General features: G+C 40.0%; 1 protein-coding gene across 2 annotated transcripts in view; it reads left to right on the top strand.

Annotated features, from left to right (window-relative positions):
- The first annotated feature begins 5,178 nt into the window (after positions 1 to 5,178).
- The window catches only part of BCAT1 (branched chain amino acid transaminase 1), a 67,766-nt gene continuing 52,384 nt past the window's right edge, over positions 5,179 to 20,560 (top strand). For both annotated transcript variants that reach the window (XM_075051369.1, XM_075051370.1), the window contains exon 1: positions 5,179 to 5,601. In XM_075051369.1, coding sequence (XP_074907470.1) covers positions 5,359 to 5,601 — 243 coding nt within the window. In that variant the 5' untranslated portion in view covers positions 5,179 to 5,358. The remainder of the gene's footprint in view (positions 5,602 to 20,560) is intronic.

A 20,560-nucleotide genomic window follows, 5' to 3' on the forward strand; every position in this document is an offset into this window, starting at 1 on the left:
CTGGTTGTCAGGTGTTCTGTGGCTGCTTTCCCCTTTACCTTCTCTCACAGCTCTTGTTTTTTAATGTCTTTCTGAGAATGTAATTATGCAGTCTACTTCTTTGTGAGGATGCCAGCTTAGACACTTCCCACCCCTTAGCATCTACAACAATTACTTCCTACTCCCATGCTTTTTGTCTGGGTTTTTTAAACCCAGATCACTCTATTAATTTGGTTTTACAGCAGAGCCCACACACAGCAGAGTTGGCATGTCCGAAGAGGTGGAAAAATGTCATAATGATGGAAATGAGCACCCCGAGAAGGTGCTGCCACAAAAAGATCTTGCTTCTCTGAAAATAACATCCACTGAAACCTTGCATCTCACTCGTGCCCTTCTGTGAGGTGACATGTGCCTCTGACTATGAGTGCCACTGTGCCTTTATCTTTCTGTTTCTACAAAGAATCCTGTTTCTTCTTGTTTTCCAAAATGAAGACTAGTAATTGCAACCATCACTTTCTGTGTATAAGGCTTATTATTTCAGCTTCTCCTATCATTCTGTTGTAGCCCAAAATGACAAGACTCTAATGACCTGTCCTTCTCTGAAATAAAAATAATTTAAAAAATTATCTTACCCTAATATTTTGTACGTATATGAACACATATATAAGCATAATATTTACTTTTTTTTTTTTCTTTTTCCTGTTAGGAAATTTCTACAATACCAACCTGATTCTCATTCAAAGGTTTCTCTTCCCCTCACTCACTTCAGGACTTTAAAAACTTTCCACAACTGTATTCCCAGTTCTACAAGGCAGCTATATGGAAATCATGTCCTGCAGTTACCTTCTTAATTGTTCTGAAGAGTTTTAGTTTGGGGACTGAAATCAGACACATGTTTTCCCTGAAGAATATTTTAGATGAAAGTTGATGTTTCCTTATTTTAAATATTTGTGCCAATGCACTTTCATGCAGTTGCAGAAACTAAGCACAATTGAGTTTTAGTACAAAAGCTAAGTAGAAGCAAAGTATTTCAGAAATATCAAAACATACCATTCCAATATTTTTTAAAAAGATACTTTAAAAAAAAAAAAAAAAGCTTTGGAACACATTTCAAAAGGGCTTATATTACAAAAAGCTTTGAAAATTTTAAAAGATCAAAATCAAACTGAAACACAAATTTTGTCAAAATGATACCTTTTGATTGAATCAAAATTGCTTTCCCCACATTTTACTACAGGAAGTTTCCATTCCATTTCAGAAGGAAAACAATCTCAGAATCCCAGCTTTCTCTTAAATGGAAAACCTGGTTTCTACCCACCTTCACCCTATCCTCTTTATGCAGACCGGGGTTATAAGAGGAAACCTTTTAAAGTGTATCAAGCTATGGGGTTCTGCCCTTCATTCCTTGTAGAATTATGGGATTATACAAGTTGCCTCTTTCAAAATTCCCTGTTTGGCTTTATATCATAGAGCCTTTTCATTTTCTCAATGGTAGTTCTTCATATTTCTGTGGCTAAAATGTGAATTTATTCAGTTCTGGTTTGGATAATGTGCATGATTGAAACCCCTTTGGTCTTCTGCAAAAATTCCACTCATGAGCCCACAGCAGGCAGAAGGAGTGCTGTGTTCTGCAGAGCTTCTGTGCAGACCAGCAGAAGGAATGGAACATACTAATCACACGTTTTTGTGGCCACTCTACAAACATAATCTGCCCCTAGAGCCCCAGGTATCACAGCTCCTCTTCACCTTGTGAATCTCTAGAATCTTTTGAAATGCTTCAGACTCGAAGTATATAAATTACCTAATTCTCTGTGAAAAACTTACTCATTAAAACTTCTAAAGTTTAACAGAGCTGTCAAGCGTTCACAGAATGCTTTGCATTAATGGAAAATCTAGCATAGAAATGAACAATGGCCTGTTTTATGAAAATAAAATATTCAGAATGTAGAAAATGTATGTTTTTATTGATGGATCAATACAACTGATTGAATCGGTAGAGGTAAAGTCAATGTCCCTTGCATTATAACTTCTGGAATGCTACATAAGGAAGTGTAAGTAGATTGAAGTAATGCAAGCCAACACTGCAAAAGTAGGTGTGTATGCACGTTTACTAATGGCAACTTCGGTTTAGGGGGGTGTTGCAGCAAGATGCAAGTTTTGAGGTAATTTCTGCAGCTTCTCTGAGTTTTAGTCCCCTTTTTTTGATTTTTATTTACAAATTCAGGGCCAGCTTGACTATCGATAAAAAGTTCTCTTTTTAATATATATCCTAGGTAACTTGGTGTTTTGGCTTTGCACAAATCCTCTGTAGTTCAGATAACATTTCTCCTTTCTTTTTCCTTTCCTTCTCCTATTTCTTAGTTATGCCCAGGCCATGGATTCTGCTCTGTACCTCAATAGTTGGCAGTAGTTTGAGGATGACTTGAAGTGCATCAGTATAGTGGAGCATGATGCAGAGAACTAGAAAGAAAAAGGGCTCACAACACAGTACTGTTCAGACTGGCAAAATGAAATCTGGAAACAGTAAAACTGCATTTAAACAGCTTTTGTTCTAGAGGGATTCAGGATACTGAAGTAAGTCTGGAGAAACTGTAGAACCTCTAATAAGGAATGCAAAAAGATATATGGATAAACATCACATTGAGGGGCAGACTCAGTATGACTTTTCTGAAAGGAAATCCTGACGTGACTACCTAGAAACTTCTTTGAAGGATTCAATGAACATGCAAACAGTAGAGGTCCAATTGATACAATCTACTTGGATTTCCAAAGGACTTGACAAGGTCCCTTACCAAAGGCTTGTAGAAAATAACTTCCCATAAGAAAGGTGCTTTTATGGTTGCTCTCATTAATTGGTTGAAAGACAAGAAACAGAAGGGAGAGAGTCTGTGCAATTGAGAAAATAGTAGGGAAATGGAGGCAAATAGAGAAAGGACAAAGTTTGCTGATGAGATTAAAACCTTTAGAGTAATGGTGTTCAATGATTCAGCCAAACTAGAGCTATCTGCAAAGAGTTACACAAGGACCTTATGAAATTGAGTACACAGTTGTCAAAATAACATATAATAATGTCTGCAAGTATAAAATGAAACACATGCCAAAAAGAATACTAAATATATGTGAATGGTGATGGGTTGTGAATGACCTCTTACCTTTCAGGAGAGAAGTCTTGGAATTAGATAGTTTGTAAAAATATCAGTTGAGTTTAGTGCTCAGGAACAGTTAAATTAGGAAACAGAACACCAGGCATTATTAAGAAAAGAAAGAGTAAAAAAAAAAAAAATGTTAAAAATAAATATGGCTACCTGCATTTTGAGTGTTTTGTGTAGTTCATGTCCCCATCCTAAATCAAGGATGATCAAGGGTATGGAACTGGTTTTATATTAAGACTAAAAAGATTAGGACTCTTCATCTGGAAAAAGGAGATGGCTGACAAATGATTCAACAGTAGCCTGTAAAATCACCAGTGACAGAGAGAGGATGAATATTTTGATCTTCATTTGTGTTTACAGTCTCACAATATCAGAAGAAGGAAGCATGATGTGAAATTTTCAAGTGGCAAGTTCAAAATAAACCAAAATTATATATTTTTCCACAGAACAGAGCTAAGTTGTAGAACTTATTAGCACAAGATCTTACAGATGCCAAATTTTACATGGGTTCAAGGAACAACTGAATTAATGGAACAAAAATCCATGAAGAACTATTAAGCCTTAAGAATCCATCTTTCAGAAAACTGCTGTGGTACAAACCCCTTGAGGCTCAAAGAGCATATCAGGAAAGTGCCACTGCGTGCTTATTCTGCTCTTGTAACTCTTCTGTAGGCATCGTTATTGTTGACTGTTGGAGACAGGATATTGAATTAAGTGGACCTTTGGCCTGACCCAGTATGGTTGTTCCCATGTTGTGGTTGTAATCTGAAGGTAATTCATTGTGAATGGATTGAATTGCTCTCATGACCACTGAGTAGTAGTTCACTGATGATGAATTGCATCTGTCTGATGCTTCTTTACTGCCTTCTCTGCCTCCTGGTTTTTGCTCCATCTTTCTTCTCTCCTAAATAGCCACTAAAACATGACCATTCAGATGAACTTTCATTTTCGGTAGTGTCGTTTACCCGTGTTTCTTTGGAATCCAAGTTTTTATAATTCCATTAAATAGCACTTTCTTACCTGGCTGAAGAGTGGCAGGAACAGTGATCTACTTATGTTTATGTAATCAATCACTGGCACTATACAAGAGAGAATAATTCACGTACATCATGCAAAGCTGAAGTTGACACTTTTGACAGTAGCATGGAGATGAAACAGCTTTCTACAGCTACTCTCAAACAGATCAGAAGGGGAAAACATTTATGCAAACAGTAGTAAAGGAAGAAAAGACTTAACCATAAAAACCGTAAAGATGAAAGTAAGCAGATCGTGAACATTACGCTGTGGTTACGCTGGGATTTTCTCTTAAAAAATTCATGGTTTTGTTGTACTACTACTGTACGGTTTCACTGGCAGCAGCACTGGTAGAAGTAACAGAGTAGACCGGCCTCTGGCGTTTAATCTGTTTTCTTCAGGTGCTGGTCACCTGCCTGCCAGGTACCTACGCACAGAAATCAGAGACAGAGTAGTACACGCCAGCTGGCTGTAAGATGGACAGCTGAGGTGTGAAGAGCTGTGAAGGTGTAGCTACGTGGACTTCAGCATGGACTAGGCAGTGGTTAGCAGGGGGAGGACCCAGAGCCCCGTTGTGAAACATCTGGCAGTCCCAGCCAGCTCCGAATAAAATGGGTTGTGCGGGCCCCTCCTGCGTTCGTTGCCAGTGCTGGAGGACTTAGCACCAGTGGTGGCCGTAGCGGTGGAAGGCGGAAGGCCGGGGGAAAGCCTGCCTTGCAGCCAGAGAGCTGAAGGGCTTGCTAGCAACGGGAGGGGTAAACCGCGAGGTGTTTGGTGTGCCAGACAACTCGGAGGCAAGAAGGAGGAAATGACTCAGGGACTGAAAACGACGAGTTTCTCAATGCCGGTCGAGGCAGAGGGCTATGGAGAACGCGTTATCCTCGGTACAACTGCCAGTAAAAGCATCGAACGGCCTCCGCCGGGCAGGCGCCGCGCACGATGCGGGGCCATTTTTGGGACCGGCCGCGGCTGACCCTGCGAGCCGACCCGTCCCCGCGGATAGGTGCGGGCGGCGGGTCGGCATCCGCCGGCCTCGTCCCCGGCTGGGGCGCTGCCGGCGCGGCGCTTCCCCAGGGCGAGGCCGGGGGCGAGGCGGCGGGGCGGCCCGCCGGCCGGTGTGCGCGCCCGCCCGGCGGCGCGAGGCGGGGCGGCCCGCAGCCCCTCGCCGCTCTCCCCGGCGGCGGCCGGCAGCGCGCGCCGCCCTCGCCCGCTGATGCAATCGGAGCCCGCAAGCGGCGGCAGAGCGGCCCCGGCGGCGCCCGCAGGCGGATCGGCCGGCCCCGAGCCCGCGCAGCGCGCCGCCGTCGCCGCAGCCGCAGCAGCCGCCGCAGCCGCAGCCGGGGGCTCGGCGATCCGCGGGGCTCCAGCACGAGCGCTGCCCGAAGCCGGCGGCGGCCCGCCGAGAGCCCGCTCCGCCGCGGCAGGGAGATACCCGCCGTCCGCCAGCATGATCGAGGTAAGCGGAGCGGTCTTCCTGCCAAAATCCCCTCGTCCATCCTTCGGGGGACGCGGAGCGGCGGGGGGACTTCTCCTTGGCAAACAAGGAAAGCGGTAGTTTGCCGATTTGTATTTACAGATTTCAGTGCTCTTGCTTGTTATTTGTGCTTTGCGAAGGAGATTTCTGTCCCCCGGAGATTTATTGTTTGAGATTCAGAAGCAGCATGCGTGCGATTCTACCTCTTTCCATGTTCTTTCATTGCAGGCAGCATGTGTGGAAAAGAAATGATGAGTCGGGAGGGAGAAGGGGGGGAAGGGGAGGTGTATCATTTCCTCGGGGCGGGGGGGGGGGATTTCTTACTGTTTATTGGTAACAGGGGACTCTTAATGATTAAAAAGAAAAAAACAACCTGCAAAGGGTATGGTCTCCTGGCAGGCATCATGCCTTTTTCTGCCTGTGAGTTTATTATAGGTCTTATGTCTGCCATGGTACTAAAATAGACTATGGGTAATACCCAGTAACATGTATTTAGAGGTTTTGAGTAATTTCAGAAATAACTTTAAATAATGGAAGAGGAGTTGTCGGTAGTGAACACTAACGTGAGGGATAAGCATCTCTGGGAACTCTCCTTTTATGTCATGTTTATGTTCTTCTGCTTAGTGAGGCTGATCTGGGGATTAAAAAGAAGTCTTGTCAAGACAAAGGGCATGGAGGTAGCACGGGTGCTTTTCAATTAGATTGAGGGAACATCACAGCAACTTTATACCCTGTGGAACAGCTGCACTAAGAATAATTCTTGGGTTTTGAAGAAGGTCTGTGCTGGGCTGACTGTGGACTTCACAGTCGCAGCCTGGTGCCAAAGTTAGCAGCTGAGGAAAAATAAGACTGAGTTATTTGCTCTCCTTGTGTAACTATAACAGATGGAATATGGGCACAACAGGTATGTGACTGGGAGGCATCCTCCCAGCTCCTCTCTGCCAATGATGACAAGTGTTACTCTCATCCCATCCTAGGTATCATCAACATTGCTCTCTCCTGAGTGGGTCTAGCAGTGGTACAGGTGCTACTGATGATGGCAGGGCTAGAATGGGTGAGTGCTCTGGAGGAGCCTCAGGAGGCTCTGATTAGTCCCATTTGCATTTTCTCAAGTTGTAGGGTGGCAGACCAGCCATGGCAGAAAACCAACCTGAAACTACTCTCGGAAAATACCCAAGCAGCTGCCCCCAGCCAGAGTGGTGTTATCCAGCACCTGGCACTAAGGCTCTGGCATACCCATGCAAAAAAAAAGAAAGTAGCAGGCAAGCCATAGACCTACATGCCTGTTTGCTCAAAGCAGCACTGACATCTCACTGGGTTCTTCCCACCTGCACAAAACCTAATTTTGCTTTATAATTTTACTGTAGAGTAGACAGCATGAAGCAATAGCTACAGCAGTAAAAGTAGGCTCTTGTCACTTGCAAGTGGTGTAGCCTTGGGCAAGTCAGTTCTGTCTGAGCCCTTTACCCTTTATTTGCCTCATCTGTTCAGGCTGTAAGCTCTTCAGGGTTATGGCTGTCACTGTGTGTTTGTAGAGCATGTATCAAAGGTGCAGAAAATTACCATTTGATTATCATGATACTTATGCCAAAACCAATAAATTTATAAAGGTATCAGTAAGCAACAGCATTATTACACCTCCTTATCCCTTCATCTCCCCCTTCATCATTTCCTGCTTCTAGTCACAACCCTCCCTTTCTCCTTGAACCATTTCCAGCCCAACCTCAACTGTCTCTTCCTTGCCTGTTTAAAGGAATGTTATGTATAAGAAATGAATTATGCCTCTGGTTTCTGCAGTCCTGCCTTGTCCACCTATTGCACTCATTGTTACTGACAGGCCTAGCACTCCTAACATTGCGTGATCCAGTGGATATTCTGATTTTTCCCATGGAAATTGAGTATTGAAATCTGCTGCAAAGTCATAGGTAAAAAAGAAGATTGCACAATCATTAGGTAGCTTTAACACAGTTGATACCTTGCTAAACCAGTCCATAGGCCATATCCTTGGTTTAATTTGATAGAAGGAAATAGTTTAAATGGAATTCACTAGTGATGAATTTATCCCTGGGAGGGCAATGTTAGGAAATGAGGTAAATCAGCTCATTAATTGTGTAAGCACTCAGTTACTCTGAATTTGTTCAGCCATTTTAAAACAATTTATTTGGTGTGGGCATGCTAAAGAATCAGAACAGACATTATTTTCATTACTTTCTTATGTTATGCCATTTTCCTAAATGAACAATCTTAGCTGAATGTATAGCAAACTGCAGATTATTAGTAGGTTTGAAGGCAGGACCTTCAGTGTTAGAATGAAGGAGCTAAGAGGTAAATTCTGTTTGGAAATTTTGCACAATTAGCCTTAGGCCACGCATGTGAGGACTGGCATCTTCATGTTATGTACTCCACAGTGCTAGATAAACTCATCAGAGACTTCTATGAGCTCAATACTGATTGTGACTTTTGATAATAAATTGTGGCTATCCAACTGCCACGATGGCTGTGATGTAGAGATTAAATGCATAACCTTCATCTTGAATGTCTTAATTTTGGTGATACTTGGGCATAAATCAAAGTAGTACATGACCCTAATTTGTTATTCATAGTCACTTACATGCTTGCAACTTGATACCTCCAGTTCTCACATAGGATGAAGTGAATGGGTGGTCCCATTTACCCTGGAAAGAATTTCATTACTTTATGACTTTATCCATTAAAGGGACAGGTAATATTACCTCATAAAATGGAGCACCTGTTGTAGAAGGGCAATTTAGCAAATATTACCATATGCTATTGCAGATGAAAATCCAGTGTTTGGTACGTATATGAAATGATCCAAAAGAGTTAACAAGAACTAAATAATTGAAACTATCTTTAAAATGGTCAAGAAGTTTTACCCATCTGTCTTTTCTGCATCTTGGCCCATAGTTTATTACTGTTTTTACAAACCAATGTCAAAATACTCTTCCAATAGAGTTACTCATTTACTTTCTTCCCTTAAGGTCTGCAGGTTGTTCCAAGTTTTATTTCAGAGTATACCTGATGCATTAATGAAGTGCAGCATATGACTTCTCAGTAGGTACACAGCTATTGCTATTTCAGGTTGCCTATTAGAGCATTTCAGACAATATTTGATAAAAACACTCTTAGTAAGCACAGAAAATGTACTCTTTTTCCTGGTATATGAATAGGTTTTAATTCCACAAGCATTCAGAGAGATCAGTGCCACACAAGTCATGTCCACTTGTTTAACTTTATTTAGACTGTTGTCTTAGGGGTCATCACTTCTGTAACAAATGCTTGATTTTGCATTACCCTTACTGAGAATGAACTTTTTTTAAACTTTGACACTGAGAGGCTGAGGGAACTGGGTTTGTTCAGTCTGGAGAAGAGGAGGCTTTGGGCTGACGTAATAGCAGCCTTCCAAAATCTAGAGGAAAATCAAGGAGATAGTGCCAGGCTCAGCAATGATGTATGGTAGGAGGACAAGAGTCAATGGCATAACTTGAAATGAAAATGGTTCAGGCTGGATATAAGGAAAAAAATCTCCCCACAAGGACAGTCAGACAGTGGAGCAGGTTGCCAAGAGAGGCTGTGCAGTCTCCATCCTTGGGAGCTCTCAAGACCCAGCTGGATAAAGCCTTGAGAAACCTGGTCTGAGCTCAGAGCTGACCCTGCTTTGAGCAAAAGGTCGGACTAGAGACCTCCTGCAGCCCCTTCCAGCCTGGATTTTCCTATGGTCCTGGAAAAAAGCTTATGAGCTAAGATTTATTTTTTTTTTTAGTCCAGTCTTAGTCTCTGACACAGTAGTGTGGATTAGTACATGTTCGTCCAGAGCTCTGCTTGCTAGGCTTTTAACAGTACAAAGAACTCCACGCAAAGATTGTCTTTAAAGTCACCAGTATAGGCGGATTTCTTTGCAGAAGGTAATTTCTTTAACATGTCACTATAGCAGTAATATTTTGTTCTTTATTATCTTGAGGAACTCCAAGTGCTTAACAGAAGAGGTTGAACAGTAATGTTGGTGCAAGTCTCTTCACAAGAATGCTACTTTATTTGGATCCTTCGGAGTTTGTTTGTTGGGGATTTGGGGGTTGGTTTTGGTTTCTTGTTCTTGGTGTTTTGTTTTGTTTTTTTTTCCCCCGGGAGCCTTGTTGCATTAATTACCTCATTAGAATCCATGGTAAGGTTTATCAGTACTCCACTGAGCCAGGAGGTGGACTGTACCTCCTTCCTACACTCTCAACACCTTCCCTCTATGTACTGTACTTTCCTTCCCCATGCACTTTGGAGAGCCAAGCTAGTACTTTTTCTCATAATCAGAATACATCCTGGTTTTGTGAGACTTATTTTTCTTACCATGTATTTTAAGAATATTTCTTTAAACAAGGATCATTGTACCAGTAGGCACTGGCCATGGGAAGGGAAGAGGTATGTCAAAACTACTAGGGAAGTTGCTAATGTCACGGGAGAGTTAAGGGCATATCTCAGGGATTCAAACATCTTTTTCCTAAGGTTGGGGGTTTTATAATACTGCTGGCTTTTTAAAAAATAACAGCTTCTTGTTGGTTTTGAAATGAAATCAGCAGGTCTTCTTTTTACTTCTTTTCAATGCAACTGACTGCAAGTAAAGTTCAATGCACTGTTAGAATTCTTACAGCTTTTGAAAAGGTTCTGTCTGGTAGTTTTCACTTCTGTAATAGATGATGCTAGATTTTCTAAATTGTGTAATTTTTTGCTTGATATGTGGAAAATAAAACACTGGCAAAACTATATGAAACACTGACAAAAAAAAAGAGACCGTTTTTTATTTTCTGGAATGTGAACTTTAAATTACTATGCCTTAAATGTAATACACAAATATACCATACAAAATTGCATATTCTACTCTTACAACAAAATTGTTGATTCACAAGTTTTTATACAACTGCATATCATCATGCAATTCATTAAAAACCACATAAAGTCCACTTAAAATCAGCAGTAATAGTATAATTTCTGTTGATTCATGGAGTTTCTCACCCTCCAGTAAAATAAAGGAAATTCTTAATCAAAAGAATATGGGGAAGAAAATTCTATAGCAAATTTTAATACTTGCAGTATCCTCAACATATTTAGAAGGCTGGTTGTTAAGTAAGTTTCTTACCAGATGCATGATGCAGGTTTTATTTCCCTGATTTTAAAGTTCGAGGAAACAGGTGGAGAGGTTAAGTTTTTGATCCTGGATGAATAAAAGCGTAAGTCTTTTTTTTTAATAGGATCTGTAGTCTTAAAACATTCAGAAGTACCATAATTTTTTTTTTTTTGAGAACTGAACATCAAGATTTATTAAGATCATCAAGCTATCAAGGTCACAGTCAGTGCTAGTGTTAACAGTCAAAACTGTAAGTCCTTCTGAATCCTGCCCTATACTGTGGCAGTGCCTACTTACAAACTTGGAAAAAATCCTTCCTAATTGCTAGAAAGTATTGGCTGAAGTACAGGGGGTGAAAGCTATAAAAAAATGAATAGTTGTCTACTAGTATAAAAGTGTAATGTGAGCCAAGTTTATTCCTTACACAACATGAAGTAGTAGTTGTTGTAGCATAGGGTATTATAGCATACAGTGGCTACACAGCCACAATCTTCGCCACAGCTGTACAGCTGCATATATACATGCATGCACACAGAAAAAAACCAAACATATTGTATTCGTATGCTCGTGTATTTGAGGCATTTATCCATCATGAGCATACAATTTGTTTTTTAAGCAAGTACAGTGGTTAGATATGCTGTAACCTATTTATACATGCATGGGAACTAAATTGCAGACTCTGCCTTAAACTGGATTAACTGTCTTTAGAAACAGAAGTACAGTTTGGGAGACAAATGAAACAAAGTTTCCCATGCTGGGGGAAGTGTTTTGTTTCTGGAATCATAAAGGAAGTCTATTGGGTTCTTTGAATTTGGTTCAGTTCAGTTTTTCTTCTTTCAGTATCCTTCTAACACAGTTGTGCTTTTTTCTAAATCTGATCCTGTGCTGTGGCCCAGTCCATGGCCCAGGCTTTGTCCTCAGTATTACACAGTGCTTTATAGAATACAAAGACAAGTTCTGTAGTCTATGCTTTTTTCATATTGACAAGTGTCTGTTATTTTTTTAATGTTATCCTTTGCCTTTCAGCACCTTTTCAGAGACGATTTTTTGCAGGTTGATAGGTTTATATAAACCTATAATTTATAGGTTGATTCTCTTCTTGACATCTGGAGATAGAAGTTCAGTAACATCAGCATTCCTTTCTGGTTCTCGATTGAGCTGAAAATGCTGCATTTACAATTGCTTTCTTTTGGACCTTCTTTTAAGTGGTTTTGCTGTAGCCAGCAGTGTTTTCATCATGTCAGTTGGGCAAAATATTTATTGTGACATACATACAAAATTAATGTTCTGTCCTGCCATTTCCAGGTGAACTGGATTTTGACAGTGGACAAATCAGATCCAACTCTAAACTCTTTTAAGATGCTTAAGATTGTCTCTATCATTTCTGAATGTATGAAGCTATTCTAGTCAAGAGCATTGATATTCATGTAGGTTGAAGCTGGGCAAAACCCTTGGTTCATGGGGATGTTATAAATAAGTCATTTGTCAATTTAGATTTACTGAGCTGAGCAGGGCTGGTTGATCATTTATACATATGTCGAACTGTAAGAGGACAAGCATAAATTACTTGTCATAGGCCTGTTTATTATCTTCATTATTAGTGCCATTTCTTAGTATTTCAAAGTTATCATTTTTCTAATAGAGACTGTATCACTCTTGATTTGTGATGACCTCTTACCATGCTATAGTTTTGGCAAAAAGCCTCTGTTTGCTTTGCGTGCTTAATGCGCGCTTAATGCTGACACCTCTACAAATACCTCATCTGTGACCATACTTTTTCAAGGCCACTTTTAATGTGCTGAGTGCTATTTTGCTCTCAAATTCCCTGGGCAGAATCCAGTTTGCTCTGGGCACTGTCAACAAATGATAGGGGATTTCAGATGAAGGGCTTGCTCACAGGGTATTTAGAAAGGACACATAGGGTAACTAATACAACTCCAAAATTTTGGAGAGTAATAATGCATGATTTTTCCCTGTCTTAGAGTTGTTACACAGTTCAATATACACTAACTAGGTGGAGCGGCTTTGTCACTTGTTTAAAATATTTTACCTCTTTTGAGCAGACATGATCAAGAAAATCACCTTCTGATGGGTGTTATCTTGGTGGTTTTCCACATTCAAGGGAGTAATGTGTGACACTGTACAGTGACACTGTAGTTGTGCTCTACTTTTCTTGGCTTGTTAGTAAACTTCCATGGGATTATTTACATTTGCTTGGTGTGGTAGATTATGCTTACTACCTTTCGTTGCACCCACTGAAACTCATAAAGACTGTAAAGCAAGAGAAAGACTGTAAAGCATATTCTGAGCTGGATGTTTATCATGCATATACATTCCCTCTTAGTAGTTTGTTGTTAATTTGAACACAAGAACACAAACATCATTGTACTTATTGTCTTCAAATAGGTTCCAAGGATTTTCCCTGTGAGTTAGCTCTGTTCGTAATGCCCTTTACGTCAAGAGAAAAGCTTCAACTTCCTTTCTACTTTGTTGAATTGTGTCCAGTTAAATCAAATTAAGGCTGTGTTTGAACACACAACAAAAGACACGTCACAAGGATATAACCCAGGCTTTGGTAAAAGCCAGGGAGAGATCTCCCATTACTTCAAACCAATTATGCCAGGCTTAAAACCCACTGGAGCTAGTATAGACAGGTCTTCTGCAGCCATCTCCAGTGTGCTGTTATGCAAGAAGCTTCCATAGGGCATAGCTGTGAGTACAGTGCACAGCCAAAGCCACATCAATCATTTACACTTGTTCTTCTTCCTTGAGAAGAACTGTAGTGAATCTGATGGGTACATCTCTATAAGGAAGAAGAGCTATAGATTTAGTTCCTGGGGAGCTGTGCACGCCCTATTCTGGCACCCGTCCACCTCTCAGTGAATTCTCTGAAGCGACTGCCAACCAGTGTGAGGTATGCCGATGAGACAATCTATGCCTAAATTTCCTGCCTGTAACAGATATTTCTACCTTCCTTCACTTAGGTGCTGTGACTGTAGAGCCAGTATTAATTTTTAAGGCATCCAGGTATTACAGTGAGAAGATTTGTTTAAAGCTTATAAATAATGAAGGTCTCAGTTCTTTATCTGGAATAAAGAGCAAAATAACTGCAAGCATCCTACAGACCAACCCACCATCAGAATTCAAGAGAAAGCTCAGTATTTGCAACACCTCTAGACAAAGCTTGCTATCTTTCTGGTTTTTTTCCTCTACCCTGGCTTGCATCACCCATTTAAAGAGACCTACTAGATCACTCAATCTACTCAAAGCTCAAGTCTGGGTCCTTCTGCACTGTTGTGGCCAAATGTCCAGGCAGAACACATATCTAGGTGTATACAGTTCTGCCTGTAAGCAAAAAACAGGGTCTGCACTCAGCCTTTTGAAAAGACCAACGTAGTAGAGAAGCACACTCCTCTGACTAGTCAGGCAGAGTGTACCTGCAGTATTGAGCCCATTCAGATCCCCAGGTTAGATAGCTGCTGCCATGCTTTATCAGCTTCATCTGTTGGACACTTAACAGCTAAACAAACCACTTGGGGAGCAGGAAACAGGCAATAACTGCGAACAGCCTAATACAATGCAGAAAGTCATGCTTCTTATGGTTTTGCACCACTGGCATTTGAGACTCAGTGATGAATTAAATAGGCCATGCAAAGTTATCAGGGCTAGATGTGGTATCAAGCCAGCATACCTCTGCCCTTTACAGAGCAGCAACCACATGGACAGTTGCATAATGTTTTATTGTACTTACTGTTATTTGAGAGCTGGCTGTGTAAGTTACTGTTTTATTATCTCTAGTGGGACTGTATACAGGACTTGTGGTAAAAAAAGTAACTCCTTTTTCCTCCAAAAGCTTTTTTTTTCCCCCAGAGCTTTTGTTTTCAGTGTGTGATTCGTCACTGCTCAGTGTCTTATGTAAACCTTTATTCCAGTGCAAAATGGACTTAAATGGGACACGGTCTAAGCACTCTGAGAATAGCTACAAATGACCCCTTATACAGGCCAGTGATTCAGGCCTGACCCTGTGTTTCTTCTGGTTCCACTGTAGTTATGAGGGAGCTTGCAAACAGGAGTATGTCCTTAAATACAGGGGTTTGTCTGCTAGCTCTTTCCTTTAAGCATGTCAGTTCTCATTTTGGAATCCATCACTGTCTGCTGTGGTTTGGTTGGGTTTTTTTCCCCTAGGAGTCTACAATGATTTATTTGCAAACTGCAGAAGCTTTGGTCTCCCACACTAAATTGTCTGTTTCCAGTTCTAAACCCTCAGTAACTCTTCAGACAATGATTTTATTTGTTTCTGCTGTGTATGCGTTCATGTTATTCACATTATCATTTGGTCATTGCATCAAACCACTTGCCTTGGTTAACAGCTGCAGGATCTCTGTGTAGTTTCCACCATGAGGGAATTTCACAAAAAAATTGTAAGCTATGTTTTATGCATCTTTAAATCAGAGCTGTACTTTACCTGTACAGCTGTCTCAGGATAAAAAAATATAGCCGGTATAACTGAACCCCTGAGGAAAACAAGCAGAATAATTTTTATTGTGCTTAGGCTTATCTTTGCTGGTATAACAGTGCAGTGAAAAATGCATCCCATAGCTCTAGTTAAATTTACTATAAAATCTTAAAATGCTGATCTAGGACCTGGCATTATAGAATGCATAAGCAAAGAGAAACGTTAGAAAAAATGTGATGAACACAAGCTTCCTTGTGGTTAACAGCAAAGCCTTTTTACAGCAGTAGGGGAAAGTATGCAATAGCATTTATACCCTTTTTTGTTGCCAGTTTGATGTAAAAGATCTCATATCAAGGAGAACTGGGCCTAAACACAGTAAAACTGTGGTGACTTTCTGAGTTTTCATTTATTTTCTTTGAGCAATAACCATATCACATAGCCATGAGACACTATCTAGTTAGAAAACAGACAGATGAATTTATAGGTCAACTAGATCCAGCTGGTTGCTTTAACATGTTTTTCTTTATGCCATTCTAGCAAACAATGCACTTGTTAAAAACCTAATTAATGCTAGAGCGGACAAACAAACCAACAAAAGAGGCACTTAGAGGCACTGTTCATAGGAGTTAGAGATGGAAGAGCTCCATTAGGTCATCTGCCTATTCCCCTAATAATATGAGGCTGTTTTCCTCAGTCAGAAGGGAAGAGTCGGTTAACTGAGCAAGAGGGTAAAGACAGAGGAAATAGCACTGGGTAGTGACAGAGCGACAAAAGGGTCATAGGAAGGAAAGCAGACAAGAACAATATGAGCAGTGGGCTTAGAAATCAAGGTTAAAGCACATTGCATTTGGAGGTCATTCGCGTAGAGGATTTCTTTAGAGTGCTTGCCTATTTCTGTAAAGAAAATAGGATTGTATAGTTGTGCAGGGAATGTATTAAGACAGAAATAACTATTGAATAAAGGGACACAACACAGACATGTATAGCTGCTTTATGTCCTATATTGGATGGAGCTGGTGGTAGGTTTTCAATATTTTTCAGTTGGGAAGGATCACAGTTTAGATTCCATGTTGTATGAGTGTAATCCACAGCTCATATTGTAAATTTTCTGAAATATCTGGCAAAATAATTTTAGCCTGAAGCGGAATAGGTCCCTGGTCAGGTTCTCTTTAGAGTTAGTTACAACAAATTAATCTATTTTCTATTTCTGGTGAACTCTTTTCTTCCCTTTAGCCTTCTTGATCATCCAGTTTGTCAAGCACACGTTCTTTTTGGATTTCAGAAGTAGTTATCCTTCACCTTGCCAAGCCTTGCTACGTTTCAGGTGAACTGATACAAGCTTTCTTGTACAACAGGTTAGGCATTATTGAACTCATTCAAACATTAATTTAAGCACTGAGTGAAAAAATTGGCATTATTTCCTAGAGAGGTTTCTCACCTGAGTGCTGACTGCAATGACTTTACTTTGGCAACATGGTCCTGCATTTATTTAACCTCATGAAACCAACTTGGTCTGCTTTTAGAGTTGTGATACAGCTATAAATGTTACTAAATATGAATCTTGGATGCACTAGCTGAATATTTCCATTTCTTTATGTTTTCTGGTTTAAGGGTTTTTTTACCAATAAGTTGTGCTCATATAATCCGAATTGTCTTCTATTTAAACATAATAAAAACAGTGATACTTGTTTTAAGAGGAGCATATTTCAGTTTTATTCAAACTACTCAAATTGCTTTAAATTAAACCAAGTAAACTGCTCAAGCCAGAAGATAAGTGCCTGCACAGTCTTATGGACTAATTTAATGATAATCTATTTAAATTCAACCTTACTTTATGCAATTCAGCTTTCTTAGATAAAGAAAATCTTGTATGTCCTAAGCCCTGATGCTTTCACTCTGATGCAAAATTATCATTAAATAATGTGGAAGCTTTGTTTTCCTGCTGTGCTAGTTGCCTTGTATTTTTCTTTATTGGATACTGTCATTACATTGCCTCACTTTAACCAACTTTAACGCCAGCTCAAGGCTGAACAGGCAGCCACAGTAAAGTGATAACACCCAGGTGACAAGGCATCAGAGCATACATATGTTAGGTAAGAGTAGTCTTAAAGAAATGTATTGGAAGTACAGAAATCAATACAAATGAGAATTCTTGGCAAACTAAGTAAAAAGCTAAGCACTGAAACTGCGTATGCCAAATTGTCCTTTTTTTTCCTTTGTGTGGTTTTTGGGTTTTTTTTTGTTGGGTTTTTTTTTTTGTTTGGTTTTGGTTTTTGGTTTTTTTTTTTTCCCAGTGCTCATCTGTGCACACATTGAGGTGTATCATTGGAGCTGCTCTGGGATTTGTGCTGTACATGTTCTTTTAATTCATTATTGATGACTGGCAAGCCAATACATGGAGAGTGCTCCAACCTAACAAAGATACCTCAAAGATCTCTGTTTGGTTTGATAAGTGGTTAGAAATACAATTTAAGAATTAGTCTTCTTGCTCCTTCTGTCTTGATTTTGAAAAGAGTAGATTTAAAAGAAGTTTTGTGGGTAAGGCGTGCCATGCTATCATGTGAATGACCCAGCCCAATGAACATACTTGTTGACACTTGCATGGTACCACATACATATGTGTATGTTCACATTCACGTACATACAATTTAAAGATAGTATTAAAATATTTTTATATCATGCAACTACTCTCATGACAGCTGAGGTAAACATGCCTGGCTGTTAGATTGCATAAATGATCTTCCTGAGCTCCAGAAGTCTTTCATAAATGTCATTAAGTAAATATCTTTTTAGTTGATATTAAAAGTAGTATTATATGAGTTGGCCCTGCAGCAATATTCAGAATTTCTCTTTCAGTCTGACAGCGGGTAGATTTTTTTTCTTTTTTTTTAAAGCTATGAACTTCATTACTGTTTTTTTCTGCGAATTCATCTTTTATGTGGTATGGCTGTCAAATTGTATTAACATTTCCGAGGGGCAGATGAAAACTGTTTTGAAGTCATGGAATTGTTTTATATGACTGTAACAATACACAGAATATGTGGCATTTGTGCACGTTGGACTCTATTTTATACTTGCAACAGAAAGGCAACTCTTACTTGTATGGCTTTGGATGCTGAAGTACCTGTCATCACACACCTGATTTGGCTCGCCTGTAGGCAGTACCACAGAATAAGTCGTGTATTGAATTTGTTGATCTGCTAGATTCCTGGAATCTGATAAGTATTCTCATTTCATTATCGTTCCAGTGTAAATCAGAGCATGAAATATTTCTTAGACACTTAGTAGCCAGAAGCAAGCACAGGAAAAAGCAGTAAGACATGGTTTTAGCTTGGAGAAATGTCTCAGAAAGGACTTTCTTCATTGAAAACTGTTTTTCATATGACTTCTGACTGAGAGGAAACTCCCACTCCATCTTTGCTGGGGCCTGATGACTGTTACACGATAGTCTTGGTTTTAAGTTTCTCTGCATAGCAGGAGATGGGGTTGCCTCAGTAGAAGGAACTATGTGCAGCCATAGTTGTGTATCTGTGGCTTATTTGCTTTGTTAGGTTCTCGTCCTCCGTGAATAGCCAATGCCTGTCAACAAAGCACTGTCTACAATTCTTTCGTGGGCATGAAACAGGGTTTTCAGATGTTCCCTGTCAGTGGTAGTACTCCACCCAGGGCACTGATGCCTTTGATGAAATTCTCACTCAGAATGGAGACATCAGAGCTGTCTGTGAGCTGACTTGGATAAGCATGGTGAAAACAAAAAGATGACTAAGGATTTTGTGAAACTGCAGATCTTGAGTTGTTTTGAAAAGCAGCCAGTGTGATTTCCTAGCTGAAAATGTGAACTCTGTAGAAATTATTTGCAGTTTATTTCTTTATTCCTACCTTCCACTAGGGAAAGTTTTTTGTTCCCCAGTGGTTAGAAGAGCGATCAAACAACAGGAAAATTAAGTGAGCAGAGAACTGATTAAAGAATTAGATTTCTTTAAAAAAGTGTGACAAAGTACACAGCATATAGTGTTGACTGCAAATTATTTTTTCAGAACGGGTGCCATTTTTTTTTTTATTAAATAATGTCATACACCATAGGCTAAAGAAGTGCAGTTTGTAGCTTAAGTTGACAGTGATGAAGCTTCTGATAATCTTCAGCTCTTATTTCATAACTGAGGATGAGCCTATGGGATAATGGGGTAGCTAAAACCTAAGAACACCTAAGTTTGATGAAAGATCTCATAGAGTCGCAGTTTATAGAACAGATAATTCCAAATGAGAACAAAGACATAGGTGCTACCACTGGGTCTCAAAAGCCAGCAAGAGTGAGGGCACAGGAAAAACTAAGGCAGACTCATGTAGTCTAGGAAGTCTAGGGAGTTTAGGGAGGAGATGGGCCTATTTTTGTAGCAGAAGGTCCTTTCAGCTGAAGGACGAGTGATCTGACTGCATAAAAGAGGTAGATTCTCTGTTTTGAGGAAGCTGTGAGATGCAGGAGGATACCCTAAAAGACGAGCATAACTAAAGGCATGGCAAAATGGTAATAGTGAAGCTGATTGGGTGCTCTTGCAGGTTGATACTTTGGCTACAAGGTCTCATGCCTGTAACACAATAACAGTCAGAGAAGGTGTGCTGAAGACAACAGGGAAAGCCCAGAGGCATTGACTGGAGCATCCTGATGCTAAAAGGTGTTGAAAATACATATGTCTAGTGCAGTGTGAGGACCAAACACAGGAGCTGAATGTTCAGGTTTGGGAAAGCTCTAGCAGAAGTGCAGGTGACGACTGTTAAGTATAAAATTTCCAAAAGTGCTGGTAAGTGTTACACAGAAATGGTCCTTCACATGTTGGGAGGAGACTAACCCCCCTAAGGCTTACCTCTTCTTTATATAAGAGTGAGGTTGGAGGTAAGTACTAATGTGAGGGAGCACTATTATCTAGCTGAGTATATTATAATTACTTTTGCAAATGCTAAAGGATTTGCAATTATTATTATAGCATTGAGATCTTCTGTAAAAGTAAAGACAGAATTACTCATCACCAGGTCTTTATTTTAGTAGTGTTTCTCAGTGATACAATGATGTATAAAACCCATTTTTTAACAAAATTTAATCTAGTGTAATGCTTTACACTTTTTTCTCATACAGGCTTTACAGTAATGATAAAATCAATGTGCAATTTCAATATTTTTGAAGGAAAACTGTGAAATACTCTCCTATTTCCAACTTAGAAAAAGCAATTACATATACCATAAATAAAATGTTGTTAGCTCTACACTACAACATAGGAAATACTGTCATGCTTGTGTAATTGCATAGCAACTTGATACAGACTTGAGTGACTTTTGAGGAGACATTGGCCCAGTGGCTC

This window comes from Buteo buteo, chromosome 19 (genome assembly GCF_964188355.1).
Source record: "Buteo buteo chromosome 19, bButBut1.hap1.1, whole genome shotgun sequence".
Lineage (NCBI taxonomy): Eukaryota > Metazoa > Chordata > Aves > Accipitriformes > Accipitridae > Buteo > Buteo buteo.